The 26,666-nt window shown below is 32.3% G+C and overlaps 1 protein-coding gene across 1 annotated transcript; it reads right to left on the reverse strand.

Moving 5' to 3' along the window:
- Positions 1-1,807: 1,807 nt before the first annotated feature.
- Positions 1,808-26,496, reverse strand: LOC117107681 (MAM and LDL-receptor class A domain-containing protein 1-like). The gene is made up of 8 exons (XM_033249410.1): positions 26,419-26,496; positions 22,193-22,386; positions 19,832-19,981; positions 17,254-17,537; positions 14,982-15,048; positions 8,526-8,585; positions 7,663-7,762; positions 1,808-4,640 (listed from the first exon to the last, which is right to left on the reverse strand). The coding sequence occupies exons 2-8, from the start codon at positions 22,257-22,259 to the stop codon at positions 4,322-4,324; spliced, it is 1,047 nt and encodes a 348-aa protein (XP_033105301.1). The 5' UTR covers positions 22,260-22,386; positions 26,419-26,496; the 3' UTR covers positions 1,808-4,321.
- Positions 26,497-26,666: the final 170 nt, after the last annotated feature.

Raw genomic sequence — 26,666 nt, forward strand, 5'->3', positions numbered from 1 at the left:
AAGAAAAATAACAGAGAAAATAACAAACAAATGAGTACATAGAGATAAAAATGGGGTGAAAATAATGATAAATACTTTGGAAAAAAAAAGAAAAAAAGTTGGTTGGTTGATTGATTAATTGATTGATTGATTGATTGATTGATTGGTTGGTTGGTTGGTTGGTTGATTGATTGATTGATTGATTGATTGATTGATTGATTAATTAATTAATTAATTAATTAATTAATTGATTGACCGACTGACCGATCGACCGATCGGTCGATCGATTAGTTTGACCGATCGATTAGTTCGATCGATCGACCAATCGATTGATTGATTGATTGATTGATTGATTGATTGATTGATTGATTGACAGACCGACACACCGACTGACTGACTGACTGATCGATCGATCTATTCATTGATTGATTGATTGATTGATTGGCATTAGTCATAAAGAGGATGGTAATCAATACCAGCTTTATCAAGTGTGTGAATTTGAAAATGAAATAAAAAATAAATGAGTTAAAACATAAAGAACTGCAATAGGCAGGATGTGACCTTGCCTGGCCTATATCCTAGGATCCCGGATTATAAATGAACCATATCTGTGTGTATAGCATGTCTGGATTCTCATCAAATAAAGTTAACCCCCTTGTCTTCCCCATACGCCCCATGAGAAATAGTGCACTGTAGTATGAAACATCAATGCAGTCATGACACTTATAATGATGTAAGTAATCATTTACTTCCATTCTTTAATTGCCAAACAGTGATGTTTGATACGACCAAAATGATATTAAATAAATAATTAAAGACTACTGTGCAGAGAAAATCAAAATATGTTGATATGCAATTAGGAACAAACGGAAGAAATGGACCAAGTTGGTGGTCAATGCTTTCACGGCGTCGTACTTATTACGTCATACCGTGTCGTAGATTCCGACATGTCACGCATCTCTATCACGTGACATTTTCGTGTGTACTCTCTCCTTGATGGTTACTAACGTTGTCACTTGTAGACATGCATAAAATGACAAGAGGTCTAATTTCGAAAGTGTCCTTTTATGGAACATTTTGACAAAAAAATAATTCCGCTCGAGAATAGGGAAATGTTAAAGGTAAACTATTTATGGTATAATTAATTATTATCATCACTATCATAATCATTACTATGATGGTAATTAATAATATTAATATACGTATGAAAAATAAATCCTTACCCAGCCATTAGGGCCCATGAGGATGGAGAATATCTCACTTTTTTGTAATGTGAAGCGGATGAGAGTATGATGCTCCCCTGGATGGTACGCCAGTCCACCGAAGGTCACTCCCAGCAAGTAGCCGGTACCCATCAATAGACTGAATCAATGTATGTAGGTGTCTCGCTGAGGGACACAAGCGAAACGCATTAAGGATTAAAACCCCGACTTCGAGGTTGGGAAACAAAACCAATTCCACTGCTCCAAACCGTTTTCACCATACAATATATTTGAGCTAACATGAAAACTTGAACTAAAAGGGAACACGAAAAAAAAGCATTACTAATAGTCGTATTACGTAATCATACACAATTACCCGGTACCAATTTGATAATGGATTAGCAAAAATCAGCACTCGATTTAAGTAATAATTTAATTGGCCTAAGCATTACGCGTTTGATTTGCTAATTAAGGATATACTGAACTTAGACCTATCTAAATTATTAACCCATTTTTAGAAGACATTTTTGACAAAGCAATTGTGTTTGAAGTTCAAATTAGAGGAAGAGACTTAATGACCAATCTAGTCAAGGAAACTTGCTGAGGTAAAACCAAGAACACGTGCCTTTTTTTAATTAATATTTTCCTTTTATTTGTTAAGTTCATAACTTAATTTTAATACAATACCTCATAGTGGTTTTCTTAAGAAATACATACATGCAAAATAGAAAATATAATAATAACACTAATGATAATGTACTGACGATATACCATTGCTGTTGGTTTGAATAAATTAATATACACATCAATTAATACTGAGACAATGAAATTCTGTACCAGCATTATATGATTTTTTTTTTGGCATTTACATATGACTTTAATATCTAAACATTTTGAAAGTGCTTCACATCAGTGTCCTTGGCATTAAAAACATAACAATAATAAAATACAATAGAATTTTAAAAAGTTCAAAATACTCCGCACGATATTTTTTTATATTCAGTGGTTATTATGATATATTGCTGGTGGTTTGAATAAATTAAATATATATAAAATTAATCCTCAAACAAACAAGTATGTACCAGCATAGACTTACATTGTATTTTTTTTTTTTGGCATTTACATATGACTTCGTCGTCTAAACATTTCAAAATGCTTCACACCAATGTCCTTGACAACAATAACAATAATAAAATACTAAATGTGTGCAGCATACTCAACTCGTTATCTTGTATTCCTTTCACAGAATGGAGTATACGCAACATAACACAAACACATTCAACATAAAGCACTATACTCTCATGCAAAGAAATTAAAGGGGATTGAAATCTCATGGGTTATGCAAGGGGTTGTGGGGGGGGGTCGGGAAGGTCGTACGACCCGCCAATATGTTCAGAGGTCCACATTTCTTATCAGAAATTTTTTTCAAGGGCCTTTTCACAATGAAATAAATGAAAAAGCATTGATGAGGTACTAGCAATGAATCCAAAGACCTTACCGATTGCGTGACGTAATCTATCACAATTCCAGCAATTCTGAAACTGAGCCTGCCATCCGCTTCAAGCAAATTGTATTGACATTTTATTCACATCTTACTGTTATTTCATTGTGAAAAAGTCAAAATAATTATGATCACGACCCACCCAGAAAAAAAATCCTGGATACACCCATGAATCTTTAGTAGTTCTGACTGCACATATCTATGTCGAAGGTCAAAACATATCATAATTTGGATTTCTGGAAGTTTTTTCTTATTATACACCGAAAACACCAACAGACGATAGCAATACAGACTACATAAGCTATATGATAACTTGTAGTCATCATGTGAAGTTAAAACTATGGGAGGGTTGGGTAAAAACATTACCACAGCTAAAACCAGTACGGGAATGTTTCGAACTGTGACGTCACATACTAATGGCAGGCATATTATGTGATGATGATTGTTATAACTTCTTCATGTGAAGTATGTGTAATGTACTGTGAAATATGCATTATTTTAGCATACTGTAGACTTCAGCTACGCTGTCATTATTATCCATTATTCAGGTTTAAGTATTATGTTTATGGATTTCAATTAAGAGAAAGTAAAACATTTCAGACTGAGCTACAACGCAAAGCATTTAAGTAAATCACATACGTTGCGTTATCTACAACTCCGCTCCAAGTTCGCCTTTAAAAATCCCAACAAGCATTGAGCGAAAGCACGTCAGTGGAGTAATTAAGAGTTGGTTCGGTCATTGACTACGATTAGCTACTATATAACCGCTGAAACAAATTCATTCTGAAGGACTTGATTAAAACATTAAACTTTGCCGATGTATTGCACATGGTAGCCACACTTCCAGAAGGCAGAAATTAGTATCAGTTGCTTTCTCATATTTGAACAATTATTCATACATGACTTGATTCAATGTTTCCCATTTGCAGGAGATGCATGTAAAAAAAACCCCATGAATAAGTTATTATATGAATACGTCAGTGTTGGCAGATTTAAACACATACCGAGATAAGAACAGATAATGGTCTTCTGTCAGCCACAATAAATGATATTCCCTCTATTTATTTACACTATTATTAAACATAGGCCTACTGGTACGCTTACATGAATAATATAAGGATAAGAAATGAAATGTGTTTCACGTAAATAGTGTTGTCAAGTTTTTATTTTGTCCTACATTTACTGACTGTTGCTTAAACATAAACTGAAAAGAAATGCAAAACAGTAATATATAAATATTGGTAAAAGTAGTCCAACTGTCTCCGGTTGTATGTGGTAAACTACTACGATATAATACGACACTCGCTGTTGCATGAAAATGAAATGAACGAAAATAATATTAATTTGATAATTGAAGAGTGTGAAATAAATATTGAACGATTATGTAATCATATTACATATTGGCAATGTACACCACACAACAATTTGGCAGGAAAAACGGTTTGTGCGACTAGCCAAGGAGACTCTTCGGTTCTATCTGTTGTATGTTGTGAGCTATTATAATATCACTAGATGAATATCTAAATGGCAGAAAACGTATTACTTGTAAAATACTGAGTTTTATTGTTGTACAGGATAGGTCGTCATTCCAGATGTGTAGAAACGGATGCGAGTTTAGGAGATGGTATAACTAGAAATATTAAATTACACCCTGTACGTTAGAGATGGATACCAACGTACTATCACTCTGAACAACCTGGTATATATAATCGTTACTTCGGGCTAAGTTTAAGTAATTACTGCTTCCGATGCATTCGGATCCATCCTGGTCTTCGGTTAGTCCCGAGTCAGCCCGTTTCATGCCATGCATTGCGGGGATATCAAACGAGTAGTTACTCTCTTTCATTTTGTCGGCTGGGACTTCGTACGTCACACACGCAACTGGTTTAGATGCGTGTTCTCTTCTAAGGCTAGTGTATGTACCGTTGTCGTGATGCTCGAAAATTCTAGGCAGGTGGCTGTAAATAAATGAGAATATTCGAATTTGTGATAACGTATAATATTTTGAATTTGGTTATTCAAATTGGTGTAGTTGCATATGTGATGTTACACACCGTATCACAACCAATTATAGCAGGAAGGGCAACAATTGGGCAACAAAACCTCCAACCAAACTGGCTTTTAGACATTGATAATGAGATACAGAAGATATATCAACCCACACTAAGCCTATTAATCTATAAATGTGCGTGATTACACCAGTATGCATTACAACTAAAAACATACTGTAATGTAAAACACCGGGAGGTCTGCATAACGAAATAGAGCATGCACAATTTGAAAAAACGCCCTCAAGTGTCCAGGAAATAACAACTTAAAAATAATAAATAACTGCATTGTGTGTGTTGATGAAAATAAACTTGAATATTGATTAGGTTACAGGTTCAAATTAAAATTATATATTTCTTCGCTAATTAAAGCATCATAAATATTTTTTGGAAATGGTCAACAAACCATTATAAAGTTATTTTAGTATTTAATTCAATTAAACAATGTATGAACAAGCACAATTTACTAAAAAAAAAATTATGCTTATCTTGACTCTAAGAGTGATGTATTTTAAATACTCAATTATTATTAATGCTTGAAATGTCCAATTCCAATGAATTCCACCTGATTTTAGGGATAACACACTCAACTAGGGACCTGTCAAGCTTCACGAAGGGAGTCATGGTTCAAATGTACAAGTTCTATGATTGGACTACGACATGATTATTAGTACAAACTTTCCAATACAAATATTTAACTCTATGGATGTTCAACAAGTTTAATATCCGCCTTGAATTGATGACAATATAATCAAATAATGTATTCTTAAGCACAACACCAACTCAATTAAATGTCCTCAATACATAAATGTGACTATGTTTGTAGATGGGTTCAATAAGGGTCAAATACATCTTCATTAAATCTTGCAGGCGGCGAATTATTTACATTTGCCCTTTAATTTATTTGATTAATACTGGTGATATGTTTAGCCTATCATAGGTTCAAACACGACCATGCGCTGATTACAGCTGCAACATTATGGGGCATGAGTGTTGTTCCATGTGCTAGATCCAGTGACCGGGGGTAATAATGTAAAGCGCATAGAGGTTAGTCTACAATATGCGCTATATAAGTCGATAATTATTATTATAATTATTATTATTATTATTATTATTATTATTATTATTATTATTATTATTGTTATTATTATTATTATTATTATTATTATTATTATTATTATTATTATTCAAATGATGATAAACTGGATACCTAATTACCTGCTGTTGGTGAATAGTGCTCATGCTAGTAACGCTACTACTTTTGTTGTTGCTGCTGCTACTACTACTACTACTGTTGCACTACTACTACTCTACTACTACTGCTACTACAACTACTTCTGCTACTACTACTACTACGGTACCACTACTACCACTACTACTACTCTACTGCTATACCTCCATGCTACTACTGATAATACTGCCAATACTACACTGCTATTGCAGCTTCTGCTGCTAATGCAACTACTACTACTATTGCTACTGCTATTTACACTTCTACACTATATTATATAATTTTTTTAATAATACAAGTGACCTTTTATTATTTTGTGTTACGCTGTGGGACTCTGAGACTGACTCGCCACTAAACATGCCAACATATTTGAATTCTTACAGTTTTACTATTTTCAAACCCGGTTCTAACTACTGCATCTACTACAGTCCCCTAACTCTCCATTAGTTATTTCTCAAATATCATGTGGTGAAACCGAATATGTGCGTATACCGTCGAGACATGGGCCATTCTTATTAGTATCCAGTCTGAATGATTCGCCGTAATCAATAAGATGTAACGTTGCCATAGCAAACAAACACAGTTTGCATTCAACAATGATAATTCTGTTTGTGCTGGCAAGAATATTGTAGGTGAGTAAGCTACCCATAATATGAAGGGCGTCGCAAGTAAGCCATTTAACGCTTCTTTAGAAACTAGCGTCATACAACAAGTTCCACTTCTCAGTTCTCCATCTATCCGACATAAAAACTTGAAACGATAATGATTTTCTGTATCAGGAAACACTTAGTAGTCGTGAGTGAGTACTCAGCGGATTAATTTAATCCACTGGATAAAGTTAATCCCAATGAAACCTACATATTACAATAATTAAGGAACACTTTATTGGTGGACAAGTTTTTTTGGAAAATATTGACGTGGACTACATTGTATTCAAAGGACATAAGACTCATGAGCTCTTCCCTTGTGTTGATTATCAGACCATGTCTTAAAGGGGGAATCCTTTCGGTCAGAATAACCAGGCTATATGATGCGAATTTTAGAAATTTGAGGATTTTGATAAAAAGAAAATGCATGTTTTTGTTTTCTTAATAGAATTCAGGTATATTTACAAATACTGATCAAAGAACATGTATAAAATCATCTATGTAAAATTATTATGTTTGAAAACGCACGCGTTATCTTGGCTTACGTAGGATATATCATTGTTCATTATAAACTAGGGATAAGAATGAAAACAGTGCGCCCGCTAGCGTTATGCAACTTTTTGCTACCACACAATTTATCTGATACTTTTGCAATCGTTACTTCTGTGCAAACTTTAGTACCATGAGTATTAATGCTTGCGACCCGCCCTAGTTCCCAGAATTCATTAAAAAAAAGATTTCACATTTTTTTTCCCAAATTTTTTCTCTCTCCTCCTTCCCCCCTCTCTTCCCTCTCTTTCTCTTGACCTTCGACATTCACGAGCGACTTTAAAAGATATCTTATTAAGGTACAACTTTGATGTCTTAAGATCGATCGTACTGAATCTATAACACTTCAGTAGTCTGAAAATAACCCTATGTTGTTGATGAATGCTATATATTGGATGGTTATACGTTGGCATTGACATGTGAACATGCTGTCTGTAATTTTAATGAACAGAGGTTTATAATGAGTTTATACTCAATATACATATAGAGAGTATTATTGCCTTACCCATGTCTCTTGGTGTAGACGATGAAGCCGACGGCACATATTACCCACATCATATTGACTATACCGATGACAAGTGATATAATTGAAATTGTTGACTCATCTGAATAAAAATAATTTTAATTGTTAATTGAATGCCGATCGATTGCGTTACGTGGGCTTAATGCGCATTGAGCACAAATATGTACCCGGCTTATTATTACATAATGCACAGGAGTCATTTTGAATATGATTTGTTTATATCGCTTATTATTTATTTTATATTGCAAGGTATTGTTTGAGAAATTGTAAGAGAAATTTCCACTGGAAATCCACTGAGTAATGCCTATACAAAATGTATATCGGCCATCTTGGACGCCATTTTGAAATGATTCAATATTATTCAAATTTAAAGATTTCAAGAGCCATAAAACATTTTTTTAGAGAAAAAAAGCAGGGACTTCAAATGTAATATAGCCTACTGTATATTATCCACTGCTATTTTAAGATATGTGCCCATTAGTTGTAATGACTTTGTCCTTTTATAACATTACCAATATTTTAGTTACCCTTGATGTCACTAAAATGTAGTAGTACTGAACAATGATATTGTATCCTCAAAATGCAAGTTTTATGGAGTTCGGGTAGGATATGGCTATCTATTCAACCCTCAACCTCCACCTTGTTACTATAAATAGAATTACCTTTTCAGGTATAAGGTCATAAAAAAATTAATTAAATTTCGATCGATTGCGTTACGTGGGCCTAAAATCCGATAAAGTTAGATGACATTTATAAAGCACATTTCTGAATTGTTATATAAATCTGTTTTTTATAGATTTCCCATAACTATGACTCATGCCAAAGACAGGTGTATATGTACTCACTGGTCTTGGAAACCATGGTGGGACTCGGTGCCTTCGTGTAGTGCCTTGTATCAATGTCATCTATATGAAAAGAACAAGGTAAGTCGAATGATAATTAACTATTATAATTCATCTTCATCATTTCAGACAAATTAATAATATAGAGCCTATATAGAGCTGAATGTTAGAGCAGTTACACATTTTAGGCATTATAAAATAATAAATAAAAATTTAATTAAATAAAACCAATAAAATGATCTTTTTTTTAAATTTTGGAATGTTAGTTAATAGTGTTGTAAGTGTTATACTTTTTACGTTCTCATTGACTAAATAACTGTGATTCTGATTTTGAATTGAATTTAATAATCTCAATATGAAACCCATTAGGCCTATGTATACTGTACCGGCACTGTGCAAAGTTAAGTATCCCAAAATCAACGTATTTAAACCTATTTAATATAATAAATTTAATACATTATGACCCACGGTACAGCAATAATCAATACTGTATGTATAGTGTACAGCATATTTAAACCTACTTAAAATATAAATACATATTATTATGACCCACGGGACAGCAGTAATCCAGTATGTATAGGTTAATAACTATTTTCACATTAATGCAATACATTATATGGTTTTATGTAACCGGTCTTCATAATCGATTAAAGTGTCATTTGGAATTTGAATATGACAGATTAAAGCCAGGCTTCTGAGGACAACATTGATATGTTTTACAACTGATTTTTCTAAGACATAAAAAGGGTGTTTGACGATAAACTTCAAGTCTTGGGAACGGTTAAGGTGATACAGACTTTTGAATAATTCAAAACGGGGAAATTAGTGTAACGTCTTTTCCACCTTTCATCCCCCCACCCCTTAGTCTTTATATATTCAAATATCTGTATCACATTATTTGTTGCAAAGTTTTTCAACACCATTTTTGTTTTTTTAAGAAAAATCACTTTTACAATATATCATTTTTTCCGAAACCCGGACAAGAGAGCCAGATGGATGATGCAGTTAATGAAGTATCTCTTTCGATATGATTTAACTCTTTGACTTGTACACATTATACGCGCTACATTGCAAAAATAAGGGATAGCTTTGGAGTTTTACTTTGTTCTAAGCCTAACGAATTTTTAGGCTTATATTTTATAATGAGAAACGAGGACAGTGCAAACAAGTGACTGTACTCTGAATAAACTTTCATAAGAAGATGTATCAAGGTGAAAAACAGACAGGAACGCAACTCTATAGCACGATGACGAGATAATTGGCATATAGCCTAACTGCTCATTTTTAATATTTACTATAAAAATGGATTAAGTGGTAATTGATCATAAATATATGACTAATGAGTTCTAATTTCTCAAAAAGCTTCTATAAAAATCGTTAATGAATAAAGGATAGCCTATTAGGCTTACTGAATGATAGAAAATTAGTTCATTGCGAGTTACCACTTAAAGTAAATGGCACAGTGACTATGTCACTTTTTTTAGGATCCTGCATTTTCACTGTTGACAACAATAAGTATTCTATTCTCTACCATCTTGTGATTGGAATGATAAAGCCCGTAGCGCGTCTTAATAAACTTACGTTATAACAATACGCATGAATCTGGCGCACGTGGACACGTGCAGCAACTGTTGATATAATGAATGAATGGATGCGTACGTTTTTGGATGATAATATATAACGGATGATGGCTTGGTGAAAGGTTCAAAAGATGTGTTTTGGTGATTGAATTGCATTACCAATTATAGTTGGTGGATTTTATTGTTTATTTGAAACTAATAAGAAAACACATAATCATGAGTAACAAACATATTTTTGTCAGCATGTTTGACATCACAATCTTGGCACAACACAAAGGAATATGTCAATATTGTGATGTTATGTTGGAAAGAATGGAAGAGATAGTGCAGTCTTGGCTTGTTTTTGTTTTCGTTTATTTTTTTTAATTTACTGTTACTGTTTGTTTACTCTCTATATTTTTTTTGGTTCTCTTTGTTAATTTCTATTAATAAGGAAAAGCAAATAATTCACTGTAGGTTGAGATTAGTTTGGGGAACTTCGTATTGGATTATACCGGCTTGGTAGTTAGCACTTTTACCACCAGGTTTTTTTGTTAAGGTCCCTGTGGAAGCTGCGATTTGTCAAATTTTCAGGTATCTTTTTTTTAAATATTTGTATAATATTATGTAAATGTTAAGAAAGTGGAATCAGTAATTTTTTTTTTAAATCGTCAGCCGACTTTGAATCTGTTTTTGTATACGTGTACCAACTGGACCACTGTCACTTATAGGACGCGATGAATTCGAATATGATTGGGAAAAAAAATTACAATTGTTATGTGAACCAATACAGTTTATTTTCCGACATTTGACACAGTAGTCTTATTAGCAAAAACAAAATCATTGAGCGTTAACAAGTAATATTTGATGAGTGACGTTGTGACACGTATTGTTATCTCTCAAATACCTCATAGTGAAAGACTACGTGTTCTCATTGCGTAGAATTCATGATGAGGCTTACACTGTGCGTACATACAGTAGTTACGGTGTGAAACACAGCGTGGAATATTGTTAGCAAGTGTTCACTTTGTGTACACACAATGTAAACCACACTAATTCCGCACTATTCAACACTTTGTTAGCACGTCAATCTGTGTACACTCTGTGATATTCTTTAAATGTAGGCCTACATGCCAGTGTAATATGGATTTATCCGATAAATATCAAATCCATATCTGTACTATTAATTTCATTTCATTTATTTTGTCCAAAAAACATTAAAATTGACAAACACAAGTAATAATTAATATTATTACTTCATTAATTTTATTGAGTCTGCATATCTCATAACTCGTAAACCATACCATAAAATTGTAGTCATTTAGTGTATCATCCTCTGATACAACAGATGTCTACAAGCATTAACGGATCTAGTAGAGGTGGCCGGTGGTGGGCAGTCGTCAATATGACATTCTGTATAGTAGTCAACCGTTGAATCAGTCAGCCGAAAAATCTGCATTTTTTTTTTTTTTTTTGTGGCCCAATGTTTTGCACCAGAGATTAACTAGTTTATAAAATTGTCTCAGTTTTTACAGAATGTAATGATAGGGTGGCATAATCAAATTGACTTCTATAATGGTAACAGTAGTGCCTGTCGGGTAATAGATCATGATATGTCAAAATAGTTACCAAAGAAGTAACTAAGACATTTGCCGGTAAGTAAATTTTGTAATACGTGATACCGGTAACTGTCTGAGGTTCACTATCGAGCATTATAAACAATATTATAATAAACATATAACTTTTTGGGTAATAGAATGTTAGTACAGTAATTTTTAATGGCACACTCTTTCATAAACCCCACCCTTACATGACTTAGTAATTATAACCCATTTACTGTATCGTGTCGTGTTTATTAGTGGGAAGGAGCTGCACAATTAAATGAATTTACTTGATGAAGTGTATTGAGTGCGTGCGAATGATGGCCTAGATATTAAAATAGGGCTAGCAGTATTTTTTTAAAGCAATTATATTATAGATAATATGAAACAAACATGACATAGATGGCGCTACCAAAACCTCTAAGGAAGTGCTTGTAGACTTATGATGAATTTTATTATTATTTCCACCAGCAACGTACTCGTTTGGCCTAGTATTACAATGTCGAAACAGCTTTGAGTGACAACGGGTTGATTGAATGTAGAGCATCCTGGAAAAATACACATGTACACAAGCCCATTATAGAAAGCAGTGCAAACTAAGCAGGTTAAAGTAGGCTTTTACCTATCCCATACATCAGATGACTGTCAGAAAAAAAGCTTACCCAATACAATGAACAATGTATGCAATCACACTATTAAACATTAATCACTTTCATTTAGTGCATCAAAAACACTTGAAAAGCCAACATAGAGCAATGTATAACATTACGTCGGTTAGACAGTCATTGACTGTTTTTCACTTAGTTCTTATATTGTTGTGTTTGGTTTGTTGTTCATTCATGATAAGTGTATAATACGGTTCACGGATGGGCAGTTCACCCCTCGTGTGCACTTTAAAGAAACCATTGCATCTTTTGGAAGAGTAGTGGTGGGGGGTGCTATGGTCCATCACCTAAGGTAGGGCTAAGGTAGTCACGGATCACACCCATGGCAATTCAGTACAATGACACTGCGAGTTACGAGTTATTCTTTTTACCTTTATTCCCATGTAATGTAATTCATTAAGGCGTTCATGTATTTAATTTTTTACAATTCTGTAAACAATTTCCTTTCTAGTATTCCACTTGTATTCTTTTTAAACGATGCACTACTAAGTGAGTTGAGTTCAGATTTAACTGATGAATGTTAATAATAATAATAATAATAATAATAATAATAATAATAATAATAATAATAATAAGCTATAAATATAAGGTAAAATAAAATTGTTAACTATATTGTTACATTTAAGAAAAGCATCCGGATCCAATATGAAATGTATTTAATGTTGTTGTTGTTGTTGTTGTTGTCGTTGTTGTTATTGTTGTTGTTGCTCTTTTTTTAAATGATACAACAATTATAGTGAAACGACTACGGTACTTACGAAACGTGTAAATAAACGTTTCACCATAAATTAATTTCACTACAATTTATAATATATAGGCCTAATTTGGAATTATCAAATAGTGCCTATATGAGTGTAGCATTGCATATATTCTATTGTTATAGATTATGTTTATGTTTGAAGATTAAACTAAGGAATCGTACTGTATGAAGTAAATTATAAAGAGTAATGACAGTTCTGGGTATGAGAAATATACAAATCTTGTATATTTAGTTAAAAACTTTTATACATTTTTATATTTTGGTTGATAGTTTGATTATAGGCCTAAATATTTTTTTTTTTTGTTTATCTTTCGATGCACCGTCAGGTATTTTCTTACGTGTGCCACAGTTCATGGTATCCAAAAAAATATTATACACTATTTTAATGTACATGAAAATACTAAATACACAACTGTCAGGGAACATTGCATTACGACAACTAATAACAATCACTTTAAATAAATGAACGTCATCTGTCATAATAATGGCAATATTAGAAAAGAAAAATATCATTGAGAAGCCTAATTTGAACAGGGATACCGAATACCACCTCCAGGCTACCTTCAGTGATATGGTATCATGTGTTTGTTTAACGATCGTTCACATGACTATACTTTATTAGACCCCTCTGAATGAAGTAGTTGCGAGAACAGCGAATTGCTGAGTCGCAATAATCAAATCAAGAATCAGAAAGGTAGCATGTAATTTTACTATTGGCATACGCACTATAATAAGTACCGTATAACATATACAGCATACAACCACCATTAATGTTTTAAACAATTAAAAACTCTTATCTTTAAGGTCTTTTTTAATTTTATGAATTCCTTCATTGTTTTCGCGACAGCCGATTAGTCAGACAATCCTAGCACTGTACTTAATACGGATTAACGAGGATTTTTATTTTATAATTTCGCTAAGCCTAAGCAATCCCCAGGTACTGAGGCTTTATATTAATCGGCACATTAGGTTAATCCTGGTTGGGATTAGTGTTTCAATCTCACAAAGTGCTTACATAGGAGGTAAGGTAGATTTGAAAATTTTAGTAGAAAATTTCAATTCTCAGTGTATCTGAAACGAGGACACGAAAAGTTAACGCACGATGGCGCTGCTCAAAATAACCTTCAGATCGCGCCTTTTATAAATGTGTGACAATTTGATGCGCCTTACAAAAAAGTCATAACTCCTATTGAATTAATTGGATAATTTGTCATGTAAGACACCAACGGGAGATTGATTGACAAGGAGCATGTATCGGAATGAAATAATGTAATCGAATTTAATCATCTAGCCTGTGGCGAAATCATGTAATGTCTCTATATTCATTAAATAATAGAGTCCAATGCTCAATTATATTTTATTATATTAAATAGGATTGTGCTTCAGTTTTATAAACTCGTCAAAAACATCGTATGAAAACATAGGCCTCATTTAGGGTACCATTTGTTCGGAGAAAATACGTGATATTTTAAAAGTTGCTTCATTGTGATACTACATTATATATCCGTTCGACCTTGTGTTATAGGTTTGTTGAAAATGTAAACATCATAAGCTAGGCATTGATTGAATGTGATGGGGTAAGAGTGAACATTTACCCGCTCTACGCGCTCCCCGTATGTTATGATTTGATGTACACCCGGCAGTTAACGTCATAGTGTATGAGGTTATACATTTATGCCTAATTGATTGATTTCGTTATAAAACACTTAATACATTACATCCTAATGTGTTATTAATTAACCGTTTAAAAAATACATCATTTTAGCTATAGGCTATAATCTAAATTATATAATTAACTACCTATAAGCCATTGAAACTGATATTAAACTATAATTAGTAACGCATGAGTAGATAAGGCGAGATATGACACTTACCATAGACAATGCTGACGTCATCAATAGCAACTTGTGCATTTCCTCTAAAGATCACCTCAAATACTATCTAAAAATAAATAATGATATGCAAAGAAATTGACATGGCAGGATATATTACTACCTTGTTCGTACATTGACAGAACAGGTTGGATATTTGTCATAGTATTAACTGTATTAAATGATATAAGGATACTCGGTGGAAGGAACGGAAATGCTTTAGTTCTCAAGAAGTACACTTACAAGTCATTTTTTTTTTTTTTTTTTTTTTTTTTGCATAATTAAATTACACATTAGAATAATTAACACACCAAGTCTTATTTTTTGCAACATATCTGTATAAAAAGAAATCAAATCAAATCAATGATGATTTGAGTTTAAGATGAAAACAATCTATAAAAGAAGGCATAATCCCGAGAAGAAAAATATCTTGTGCCGGGCATGCCCTAAAAGAAATGAAAGTAGAAACAATCATAAAAAGAAATTAAAATGATCGAATTAACGAATGATGGTCTACATAAATGAATGAATAGATTTATAAATTATGTTAAATAAATGAAGGAATAATAGTGATGAACAAATGTATGAACGAAAGATATACAGTAATGAAAAACACAACAAAATAATTTAAATAGGTTATTATTTAATGATTAATGAATGAATGCATGAATGAATGATGAATGAATAAATAAATGAATCATTTAATTAATTCATAAAATTGGTATTGAAGCCGTGTTAGTCTAAACTATATACAAAAAAAAATTAATAGGCAGCACTCTGAGACTAACTTAGATATTATTTATTTAACACAAGCTAATTAATTAAATAATTCATGTAAGACAAATTCTTGAATTATTATACATGAATGAATAAATCAATAAATAGATAAATAAATACGGTAGGCATATATAATGGATGAAACTTGAGTACATGTACAAATAAATAAATGAAAAAATAGATGAATGAATCATGAATGAATTATAGATACTGTAGGTAGACAAATGGATAAATGAATAAGTGAACGAACGAATTATTGAGTTGATGGATTTATGGAATATTGGACGGACAAATTGATTGAAATATTGATTGATTGATTGGCAGATTGATTGATTGATTTACTGATTGATTGATTGATTGATTGATTGATTGATTGATTGATTGACTTATTGTTTGATTGACGAAGAGAGAGACAGACAAACGGACAGACGTTGAAATAAGCAACCGGAAGAACGAATTAATTTAACTTATCCAGTACTAACTAAGGCACTGTACATGGTACACAGTTGTTTTGTGTCCAATGACAAGGGTAATTATGTGTTTTCCTAACAATCATATAAGCCTTTGCAACATAACAGTATTTTCAGTACAAAATTCCCTGTATATTATCTTGGAAAATTTAACATCAGTTGTAAGATCAGTTATTCTTTATCTAATGTCCCCTTTGGAGACATTCTTCTCCCTAAAAATGTTCATAAACAGGCAATGTGTTATCCTTCAACTAATGTCACCGTTGGGGACATTCTTCTCCCAAAAAAGTTCATAAACAGCCAATACGTTTTACTTTAATTACCTCGTCCTTCGAATTGGACGTGAAACTGTTAGTCATGTGTGACAGTGAACCTGTGTACAACTTCAGAAGAACTCAGGATACTATCCGAAAGAAAAGTAAGAAATGCATCCCGTGCATGCCTTACTGTGAATTGTGTTGTGCTATTGAAAGGTATTATTGTAAGAATGTGATGTATTCTTTGCCAATCCTTATCCCTATCAAGACTATTAATTATTTTTATTTGACAAGAAACTGTTGTACGCCCATATATAGTCATGATGTGTCTATAAATATGGTCCTGATGTGATGTCATTATGACCATATTTAGGCATGTCACATGTTTTGTCAAATGAAATTTGATAGTCTGGACAGGATTTTATAGCTAGCTCATATCAAATAACTACCAATTTAATGTATTTATTCCCTATGAAATTTATATAGGTTTACATTTAAAAAATAACTAAATGTTTTCACAATAATAAAAAGGAAATAATTATCTGACGAGGATCACCTGGTTGTAGGTGACGGCATTGTTCAAAATCTAACATATTAGCAGAAGGTACAACGTAAGGTTATGTTCAATATTGTAACAGACAGCTCTTTATACAGAAACCGCTACTGTATTTGCTAAATAATTCGTTTCGAGATCGGAATATTTGTTCAGTATTGCACATGTGTAGTATGACTAAACTTCCGCAAAATAAGTTACACAAAATGCAGACTTACCTGAAACATCGTTTCTGAAAATAAAAGCACGCTAGCCTTTTTCCAGCTGCTCTTACTTGTTACACAAGGACGTCTCCAAGAGGCTAATGTATTGTTTTTCCTTTTCACGTTATTTACGTGAATTCTCAACTCGCAGTCTAAACTTTTCTCAACTTTTGTTAAATAGTAAAACTCCAGAGTAAAGAAGTCTTGCCTGTGGGCCTCCCAAGGTGACATCAACTGCGCTGTTAACTCTTTTTTGTTGCCATTATTGTTATCATTCTTCATCACGTGCATGAAATAGCCTTGAGGAGAGCAAGAACATTTTAATATAAATCACAATCACTGTATTTCCAGCAAAAGGTAGAAGTTTATCATTATCCTCATCATACCTGAAAGCTATGCTACACGATGTACCATCATGTCCTTAATTCGAACACTCTTCCTTTGATGATTTACATATAATTTGAAGATGCCTATTGTGTATAATGTACCTGGCGGCATTATTTGAATCTGTTCAACCACGAACCTCTGTGGTACGTCTAATGGTCATGACACTCGCCTTGACATCTATAGGTCGCAGGTTCGAATCCCATTGGAGGAATTATATTTATCTATTTACATTCGTTTAGAGCTATGGTACACGATGTACCATCATGTCCTTTATTCGAACACTGCATTTAATTTATTGATGATTATTTAAACTTAAATACTAAGTATACCTTCGTGCATATTGTACACGTTGTAGCAGCTAATTAGTGCGGAACTTATTTTAACTGCAATTGACAAACATCTCCCACATGAACAATATATTTTGTTGAAACAGATGTTTCGTGTGTAATATTAGGCATCGAATTCATGTCGATCTTGTCCCTATAAATTATTCATGGCTTGCTCCTAAAATACAAATCAAATTCTCTTACATTCATTTACATATTCTCCGTTGTACCTTATTTGGGATGCAATGCATATCTAATGAATAAAATGACTCGACAGGCACGTTTTTAGCCCATCTACTTTAAGTGTGTGACTTGAGTGGAACTCACTAGTTCCGTTGCAGCTTCAGAAAATCCTTCGTGTCAATTATTCAGCTTTAAATATTGTTAGAATACTAGGTTACCTGACCCCACAAGGAAATGTATGAGACCATACTTTACTATTAACGTTACAGTTATTGATAATGAACATCTTCGCTCAACACAAGCTCTTTGATATTGCTGCTATAAACAACGTAAATAAACTTGAACTTGCTTGTTTGTGGGGCATGCTGGTATTCCAGGCTACTAAGATGTGGTTGGTCAGTTGGTAAGATTGATTGACACACAGTAGATCTTCCAGATTGTAAACTGACCAACCAAAACTTGTCCAATCAAATTTAATAGGTGGAGAGAGGAATACACCCAGTGTATACCAGAAACACGAAGACAAAGTTCTAAGTTTTACGCTGTCATTTTATTGGAACTTATCAACAAAATCTATGTTTGTTCTGTACTAGAGATGAAGGCCAACTATTTGAGTTTAGACCAACAAAAAACCTAAACAAGCAAAAATAAATTGAATTGGTCGGGTATGGTCTATATAATTAAGTTCTTCGTTTTCAAATGAATCTGGACTCATTTACATTTATACCGAACCTGTATTACTTGGCTGGTAATAAACTTCTTAATTGAAAATGATTTTTTTTTGTAGTAAATGTTTATATATCATAACTGCAAAGCGAGTCATTTGTCAACATGGGCCTATCAAAAACCTAATCTCGGTGTCGAACAGGAAAACCAGATGGTCTTTGATCTTGTCATATCCGAACGGACACTTGTCAGTAAATGTCATATGCAAAGCGGTACATGCTGTTACTGCTGTTAGTTCATGATGTCTTTTGGTCACAACAGTGAAATAGAATAAATAATAATAGCCTGATTTAAATAATGATAATAATAATAATAATTATAATAATAATAATAATAATAATAATAATAATAATAATAATAATAATAATAATAATAAAGGATGTATCTTTTGAATGGAATATTAATGATAGGTGAGACAAGGTGAGCCCGGAACCCCAATGCTATTATTATGGCACTTGAAGAGATGTGCATAAATACCAACAGGAAATCTGAAAAAAACCCCACTGATAGTGAGAGTTCTCAACAGAACTTCAGATAGGGCCTAATGTAACGCATCATAGAGCACAACTTAAAATTGAGAGGGATTGTTCATTTCTTGGCCGAAAATCAAGTTTATCAGTCTTTCTTTTTGTCTGAAATTAAATCGTTTTAAAAATCTCTCTGAGATCTCTCTATACCCGAACCAAAAAGATAAAAAAATAATTAAATAATGAGTGAAGGAGGAGTAGGTCTGCAACTGCAGAAGAAGAATCAAGTTGGAAAAATACAAATTACCAGAGAGCATAAGATGATAGCTAACCTATAAAAATACTATGTATAAAGATGAAAATTAAAAACTAAAAGAAAAAGGTTGTAGTCTGTATTGGCTTGCATATAGTGTTCATACTGTACATAAATGCTATGCATATGCATTGTGACTATAACTCGATAACTGGTGAGAAATTGGTGCAGTTTGACTTTCGTCGTCTTACCCTTTCCTGTTGTATGGTCCCCAGGTGGGGGTTCAATGACTCCTTCCAGGGCAAGGTTATTTGATTTTATTCTTTTCCAACCGATGCCGCTTTTACCTTTACTGTATCCACAAGCTCCATGGGATTCGAAATCACAGTACACATTCTGGGCTGGTGGATATAACAATATAATATATACATTGTCACAATTATTTAAATAAAAATAGGCGTACAAAAGTAATAAAATGATGTTCAAAATACTAAAATGATGTATAGAATACTGATATGAAGAAAAATAATCAAAATTGCAATGACACTTCTAGGGAGATAATCAGAGCCTTAGGTTATAATGAAAATAATAATAATAATAATAATAATAATAATAATAATAATAATAATAATAATAATAATAATAATAATAATAATATATTAATAATAATAATAATAGTAAATACTATAATATAATAATAATTAATAATTAATGCGCAGAAAAAAATCAAATACAGTTGATTGTAAATTTTACTTGAAAGGAAAAAGACAAGTTAATTAAAACATAGTTTTTACTCACGACACACATTATCTACAACTTCGGTCAAAGGCCTACATATATAAAGAAGCATGAATATCTGCCAGGCTAACCCACTTCTTGATTCATCAATTGTGATGACTCATGGTGGGGAAAGGGCCCAAAACCGCTAACTGGAACCACCATGCAAAATCCGATCTAATAAAGTCTCTTTGTTATGCGCCAAAGGTTTTATGCAATAAGAATGACTACATAATAAATAACCTTGGTGTTAATATTACGTACTAGTAAAAAAAAAGCCAAAAGATACAGATACAGACACAGACAGATACAGATAACAGATATAGATACAGATACAGGTACATAAAAATATAGATAGTACCCTAAAGTAAAGACTAAAATCCATTAACAGGCAGTTTAATATAAGACTGCACTGTCCACAATAACGTATACTTGCCTATCCTTGCAATAATTATGTATTGATTAACAGTCTCGATTCATTTTTAAGCATCTTGTACTTTTTAAACTACAGATATAGGTATAGATACATATATAGATATAGATACAGGATACATATGTATGATACAGATACTGACACATAATATAATTATATAATGCAGATGCAGACACATGTAGATAATCTGCAGATGCAAATACTGAAACAAGATACTATAATACAGGTGCAAGTACATTAAACAGTGTACAACTACAGAGTACCTACAGATACATAGATAGATAGTATAACACACAGATCGATTAATTTTTTAGTAAACATGTATTCATGTCTAGGCCTACAAGTTATGAAAAAAATTGGTCTACTAAGTCAATTACACATCAAGGAACATAGAACGTAAGTGGATAAAAGATTCGTTTTAAATCCTATCATCTGATAATACAATTGACATATTTATGTTCACAGTGTCAATTACGAATATTTAGTTTTTATGATGATTATGATATTATTAACAATAGCAATATAATTAATAACATGACAACATTAACAGCACAAACACAAATGCTTTCAAAAACAACCTCGACATTAACAATTTCAACAAAAGGAGAGGAGGCAACTATTACGAGCTTTGAGCTCAATGCCTCTTTAAATCACTAAAGGTAAGAATCACTAAAGGTAAGAAACAACAATGATGATAATAATAATAATTATATTAATGGAAATAATAATAGTATAATGGCAAACCAGCATAATGTAATAATAGACATAATATCAATAATATATATTAATAATATTGTATATATTATATATTATATAATTATATAGACCTGTAGCATAAATATAATTGCATCACCCGAAGAAGCCGGAATATGACCATTGCAATTAATTGAAGTTCTCTCGATCTATTACGCTGATAAGATTCTGCAGGTCGTTACACTGTTTCCAATACCATCTTTAGCCTATAGTATCTCAGCATTTCTTGACAACTTAATACTAACAAATTCTCTTTGCAAATTACCGTTAAATGTTTACAGTCACGTTCAAAATCAATTTCCATAACGGACATTTCTCAGCCCTATGCATTTTATGATAAACTTGGTGACAATGTCATACTTCGTCCCTGGATAAGATAAGGCTAAACCCCTTTACATAAATTAGTACAAAATACGGTACGATTCCAATTTGATTACAATACACATACATATTTCAAGATCTTGCATAGATACAAGAAACCGTTACTAATTAATTTCCCGGGAAAATATGAAACATGAAACGATAGATTGGAAAGATAACAAAACTTCGACATTTAATATCAAAATATTACAAATGAAATACCGATAACCAAAATTGTATTTCATAAAGTATTTACATCAAGAATTTAATCAGCTATATTGTAACTCACCTTTTGATTGGTGTACGCTTGTAGCGGATAGTATAAGAATAACGTAGCTCCGTAACTGCAATGCCATTTTTTGGAAAACCGTTTATTCTGCACAAGCTTCCGGGGCACTTGTCTTAAATGGATGATAGTGATTCAAGTCGGATTGTTGTAACATTTTCATTTGAGTCATTGGTTCTTAGTCATTAGGAATTGACCTGTGATCCAACGAATGGAAACAAACACAAATTCAAAACGAAAGTTGCTCGAGTTATTTCATAACCGATAATTTAACGTAAGATAAAACAAATTGTAGATGTGTATTGATGCCAAGTACTGAGCTACAGGCGCATATTAAAGATCTCAATTAATAAATCAATACATTGATTAATCAATTGATTCACCGATCGACTTTCAATATATTGAATCATCAAGCAAATTTATGATTAACTTTGCAATAATAACAATTGGTAAATTACTAATACCAAGTTAAATAATACAATATTATTTCAATAGGCTAACGACGAACAATATATCAATACCCTTTGCTAGCGTGGTCAGAATCTTTTTTTTCCCCAAATTTAACTGTTCCCTGACATTGCTGTAATATATTAATAATTATGGACGTGATTTGTTTTTAAATAAATTTACAGTTGTTAGATATTCTTAACGAATCTTTTTGATGTTACTTCTTTTCTTCTTTTGTGCAATTCTTTGTTTCTTAACCTTTGTAATTTTCTTGTTTCTGAATCTTTCAATTCTTTGTGCTTTGATATTTTTCATATATTATTCATTGCTGTCCTTGCCTTTTTTGTTGCTATTCTTTTGAATATTGTCCGTTTTTCTTTTCCTTCTCTCTAGTGCAAATTTTAGATTGACATAATGTTACCTTACTTTAAACATGTTCAACTTCAATTTCAATATATTGGAAATTTCAGTAATTTAAGTTTATTTTATTTATTTGTATTCGTAATTAATTATTTTGTTTTAAATCTTGAAGCTTGATTGATTGTTCGAAAGATTTCTAAACTGTTTAATTAATAGCTACATGCTGTTTCATGCTTGTGAAATAGTGGAGTAAGATCATTCAAGAATTGACAAACCATAATTACGGTAAATATAAATAAATAGCAAAAAAAAAAACACCACAATTTATAAGCATATATATATATATATATATATATATATATACATATATATATAAGCATATATATAATATAGTATATAATATATATATATATATATATAATGGCTATCAAATATCTTTGCACACAGTGTAGAAAACGGAAGCAGTGTGATATTATTTCAAATAATAACCATTAATCAGCGCAAGCCTACAGAATATTAGTTTGTTAGAAAATCACCAATAATAATAAGATATGTTTAGTTTAACTGTGCTGAAACTATTTTTGTTACAATGCACTTTCGTTAATTGAAACATGTACAGCCTTGACCGAGCACTATCCTGCTAATGTTGCTGCAAATCTCATAATATTGTGAGGATACAAATTACTAAACAGACGAATACAAAATGCGCCCTCTATAATTTCACCCTCTTTGAAATGAATAGTCGAAAATAAAAACTGAACTAGGCTTACATTTTTATGCTTTAAAAATAATACATAACCTGAGAGGAGATGCCAAACTGAATACTGATGAAAGAGGAATTTCTGAAAAACTACTTTTGATTGACACATTAAAGTATGATTGTCGCATTCAAGTATTGTTAGATTACTTTGTTGACGTGTATGTTCACGTCAAAGTAAATTGAAACTAATTTTAAATGTCACTATCACAAAAGACAAATTACTATTATATACACAAGTAAGGACTTCCTTCTCAATTGCATAATAATGGTTACAAAGCCTACTCTGGTTATATTACTATAATGAGGATGATAATAATCAATTTATTTAATTGTTGAGACATTCTCAACAAACACCAGTTCTTTTCATAACTATCTACGTTGTGTATCGAGAGCATTAACTATATTACTACTTTGCCATGCACATCTTCAAAAAATATTAATCATGTAAGACACAGGGGTTTTTGCTCGTTTTTTTTTTAAATAAAGGAACTGGGTTTATAGACCGCCCGTTCTTTGCTATAATTGGCGATTGTATTTGCTGTTGAATGTGTTGAAGTAAATATATAAAAAAATATAATCAAAATTATTGTATCGTAACCTGAAGGTATTAAAACTAGCAAAGCAGGACAAAAGATGAGTAAACTGCACAAAAATAGCACAAGTTATTGCAAAGGATAATTACCTATCAAAGTTAGCATTGTAGCTATATACCGATACTGGATTGTGAGTGAATGATTTTAGTATTAGACTTAATCTATTAGTACCTTTTAAGGCATAGGCGACCAAATCTGTTAAATGTGTATTTATAATGCTTAGATTGGGAAAGATCTTTAATAATAATATCTACTTTCTTAAGTACAGAAGCTGTAACCTTCGGATCAAGAGACTTTGCGAGCCGATTTCAATATTCTAAGATTTTCAAAGTACAGTCGCAAACTAAAACACTTAAAATAACACTTTTAAAGAACAGCATTAACACTTCTGGACTGGTATGGAAAGACTAAAGTTTGCGTAAGAAGAATAGTAGGTCTATATACGTGTTTGATTGATACGTCTATGTCTTGCTATAAATATTTTTTTTTTTTTACAAATGAAATACAAAAATGTCCCCATTTTTAAACCAAATCATTCAAGTGAATAAGCATGGCGTAAGATAATATACAAAAAACGTCTTTAAAATCGAAATTCAACATGGTGTTTTGTAGTAGATAAACCAGAGAATCTGAAACTTCCAAATCCGCATTAAACTACATCATGTGAGAACAAGCGCATGAGTCAACAATCAAGGGTTTTGACAATAAAGAAATGCACAAAACTTGTTGTCTTGAAAATCATTGTTCATACGCATTGAAAGTGAACATGTAACAGCAGAGGATATCATTAATATTATGATGTTTATTGCATCTCTACTTTTTATTAAAAGTATATATCTAGGAAAGCTGGCTTTGATATGAATAGTAATATTATATTTGATTCAGTCACATGCTTGTTTTGAAGGTGTTAATTAAAGCTTGAGCAACACCAACTCTACCGCAAACGTTATCAATTGGGCTGGAGATCGCCAGCGTTGGAAGCTCTTGACCCCCGAAGTGTGTATCACTTGAAGAAGAACTATATACATCCAGAAGAGCGCAGAAAGTGCAGTGTATAACCGTGTAAGGTAGCAAAGACACTGTGTGCATATAAGATTGATTATTGTTTTGTACATTATTTCTTTTGTAGTTAACATCGATCCAGGTTTTGCACTTATTTTTAAGATACAGTGACTTATAAATTTCGGAAGAGGAATTTTCCATTGACACGACCTATTATCGTACTAACCCTATTTAAGGTTAAACTCCCCTTTGGTAACAAACAGAAATCTTTGAATTGACGGTAAGATATAGTTTATTTACAAAATATGTGTTATTTTCTACCTCTAGTATCAGCAGCACACTTCAGATGAATGCAAACGCAAACACCAGTTGTTTGACGCAACTCAAGACTCGGCTATTCCATTGATGCCTTAATAATTATTTGGTGTGAGCCATTCAAAATTAGTCAATATAAGACTCAAGCTTTTAAGCGAATATTTGATTTAAGAAAATACTTATAAAGACCAGTGTTAGGAGTCCTTTTTGATAGTCCCTAATCTGTTTCAACATGTCGTCGCAATTTAACTAGTCCTTTGAATTTGGACGGGAACGAAAGCTACCCAGAAGTATACTGTACAACCTCAGAATTTTTTTTTCAAATATAAAAAGGGACAAAAAACACTACAAAAATCAGAACAGTTAAATATCATTGCTAGCTTAAGTGACGAAAATAGATTTAATGTTAAATACAAAAATATACAAATAGACATTTGAGATCGATTTGTTAGGATAACAGTAAAGATGATTATGCAGCGACACTATCAAAAACAAGGAGAAATGTGTATGTCCATCACTAAGTCTAGACGATTCCGATCCTCTTCAATCAATCCATATTCAATGAAAACCAAAATATATCGACACAAGTACATCAAGATGCCCGATGTAAGTGTATTCATACGTTTTGTGGGTAGTGGAACAGCCGAGTCATGTTTTTTGCATCAAGCAGTTTGCGCTTCGAGAGCTTATCATGAACCATGTTAGTAAAATTAAAAATGTGTAATTACGATAAACTATATTTGTTAATTCACCTGTAAAGCATGCCTTTCAAATCATGGCCTGGATGAGGTTCTTCATCAACGAAGCCCGCCAACGAAGTTTGGAACGGGAAACTTATTAGAGCGTACTAGCTGGTGTTCTTCTGCAAAATTAAATATCTTTCAAACCTTTCTCTACGCAATAGAGGCATAATTGTTTACATTCACCCATTATAGAAAATTACTCCACACCATTTTCAGAGTATACATTTTATATTATTATAATTATTATAAAACACGTT

Source organism: Anneissia japonica, unplaced genomic scaffold (assembly GCF_011630105.1).
Source record: "Anneissia japonica isolate Jap-2015-1 unplaced genomic scaffold, ASM1163010v1 scaffold5330_len1712360_cov203, whole genome shotgun sequence".
In the NCBI taxonomy this organism is placed as follows: Eukaryota; Metazoa; Echinodermata; class Crinoidea; order Comatulida; family Comatulidae; genus Anneissia; species Anneissia japonica.

What these genes read in the sequence shown, in the direction of transcription:
- LOC117107681 (XM_033249410.1), bottom strand. Translation starts at nt 22,259, where the DNA reads ATGGCATTGCAGTTACGGAGCTACGTTATTCTTATACTATCCGCTACA. An exon ending in CACCATGGTTTCCAAGACCA is followed by an intron (nt 7,763 to 8,525) that starts GTGAGTACATAT and finishes ATTTTTATTCAG; the next exon opens with ATGAGTCAACAATTTCAATT. An exon ending in GTCTACACCAAGAGACATGG is followed by an intron (nt 4,641 to 7,662) that starts GTAAGGCAATAA and finishes ATTTATTTACAG; the next exon opens with CCACCTGCCTAGAATTTTCG.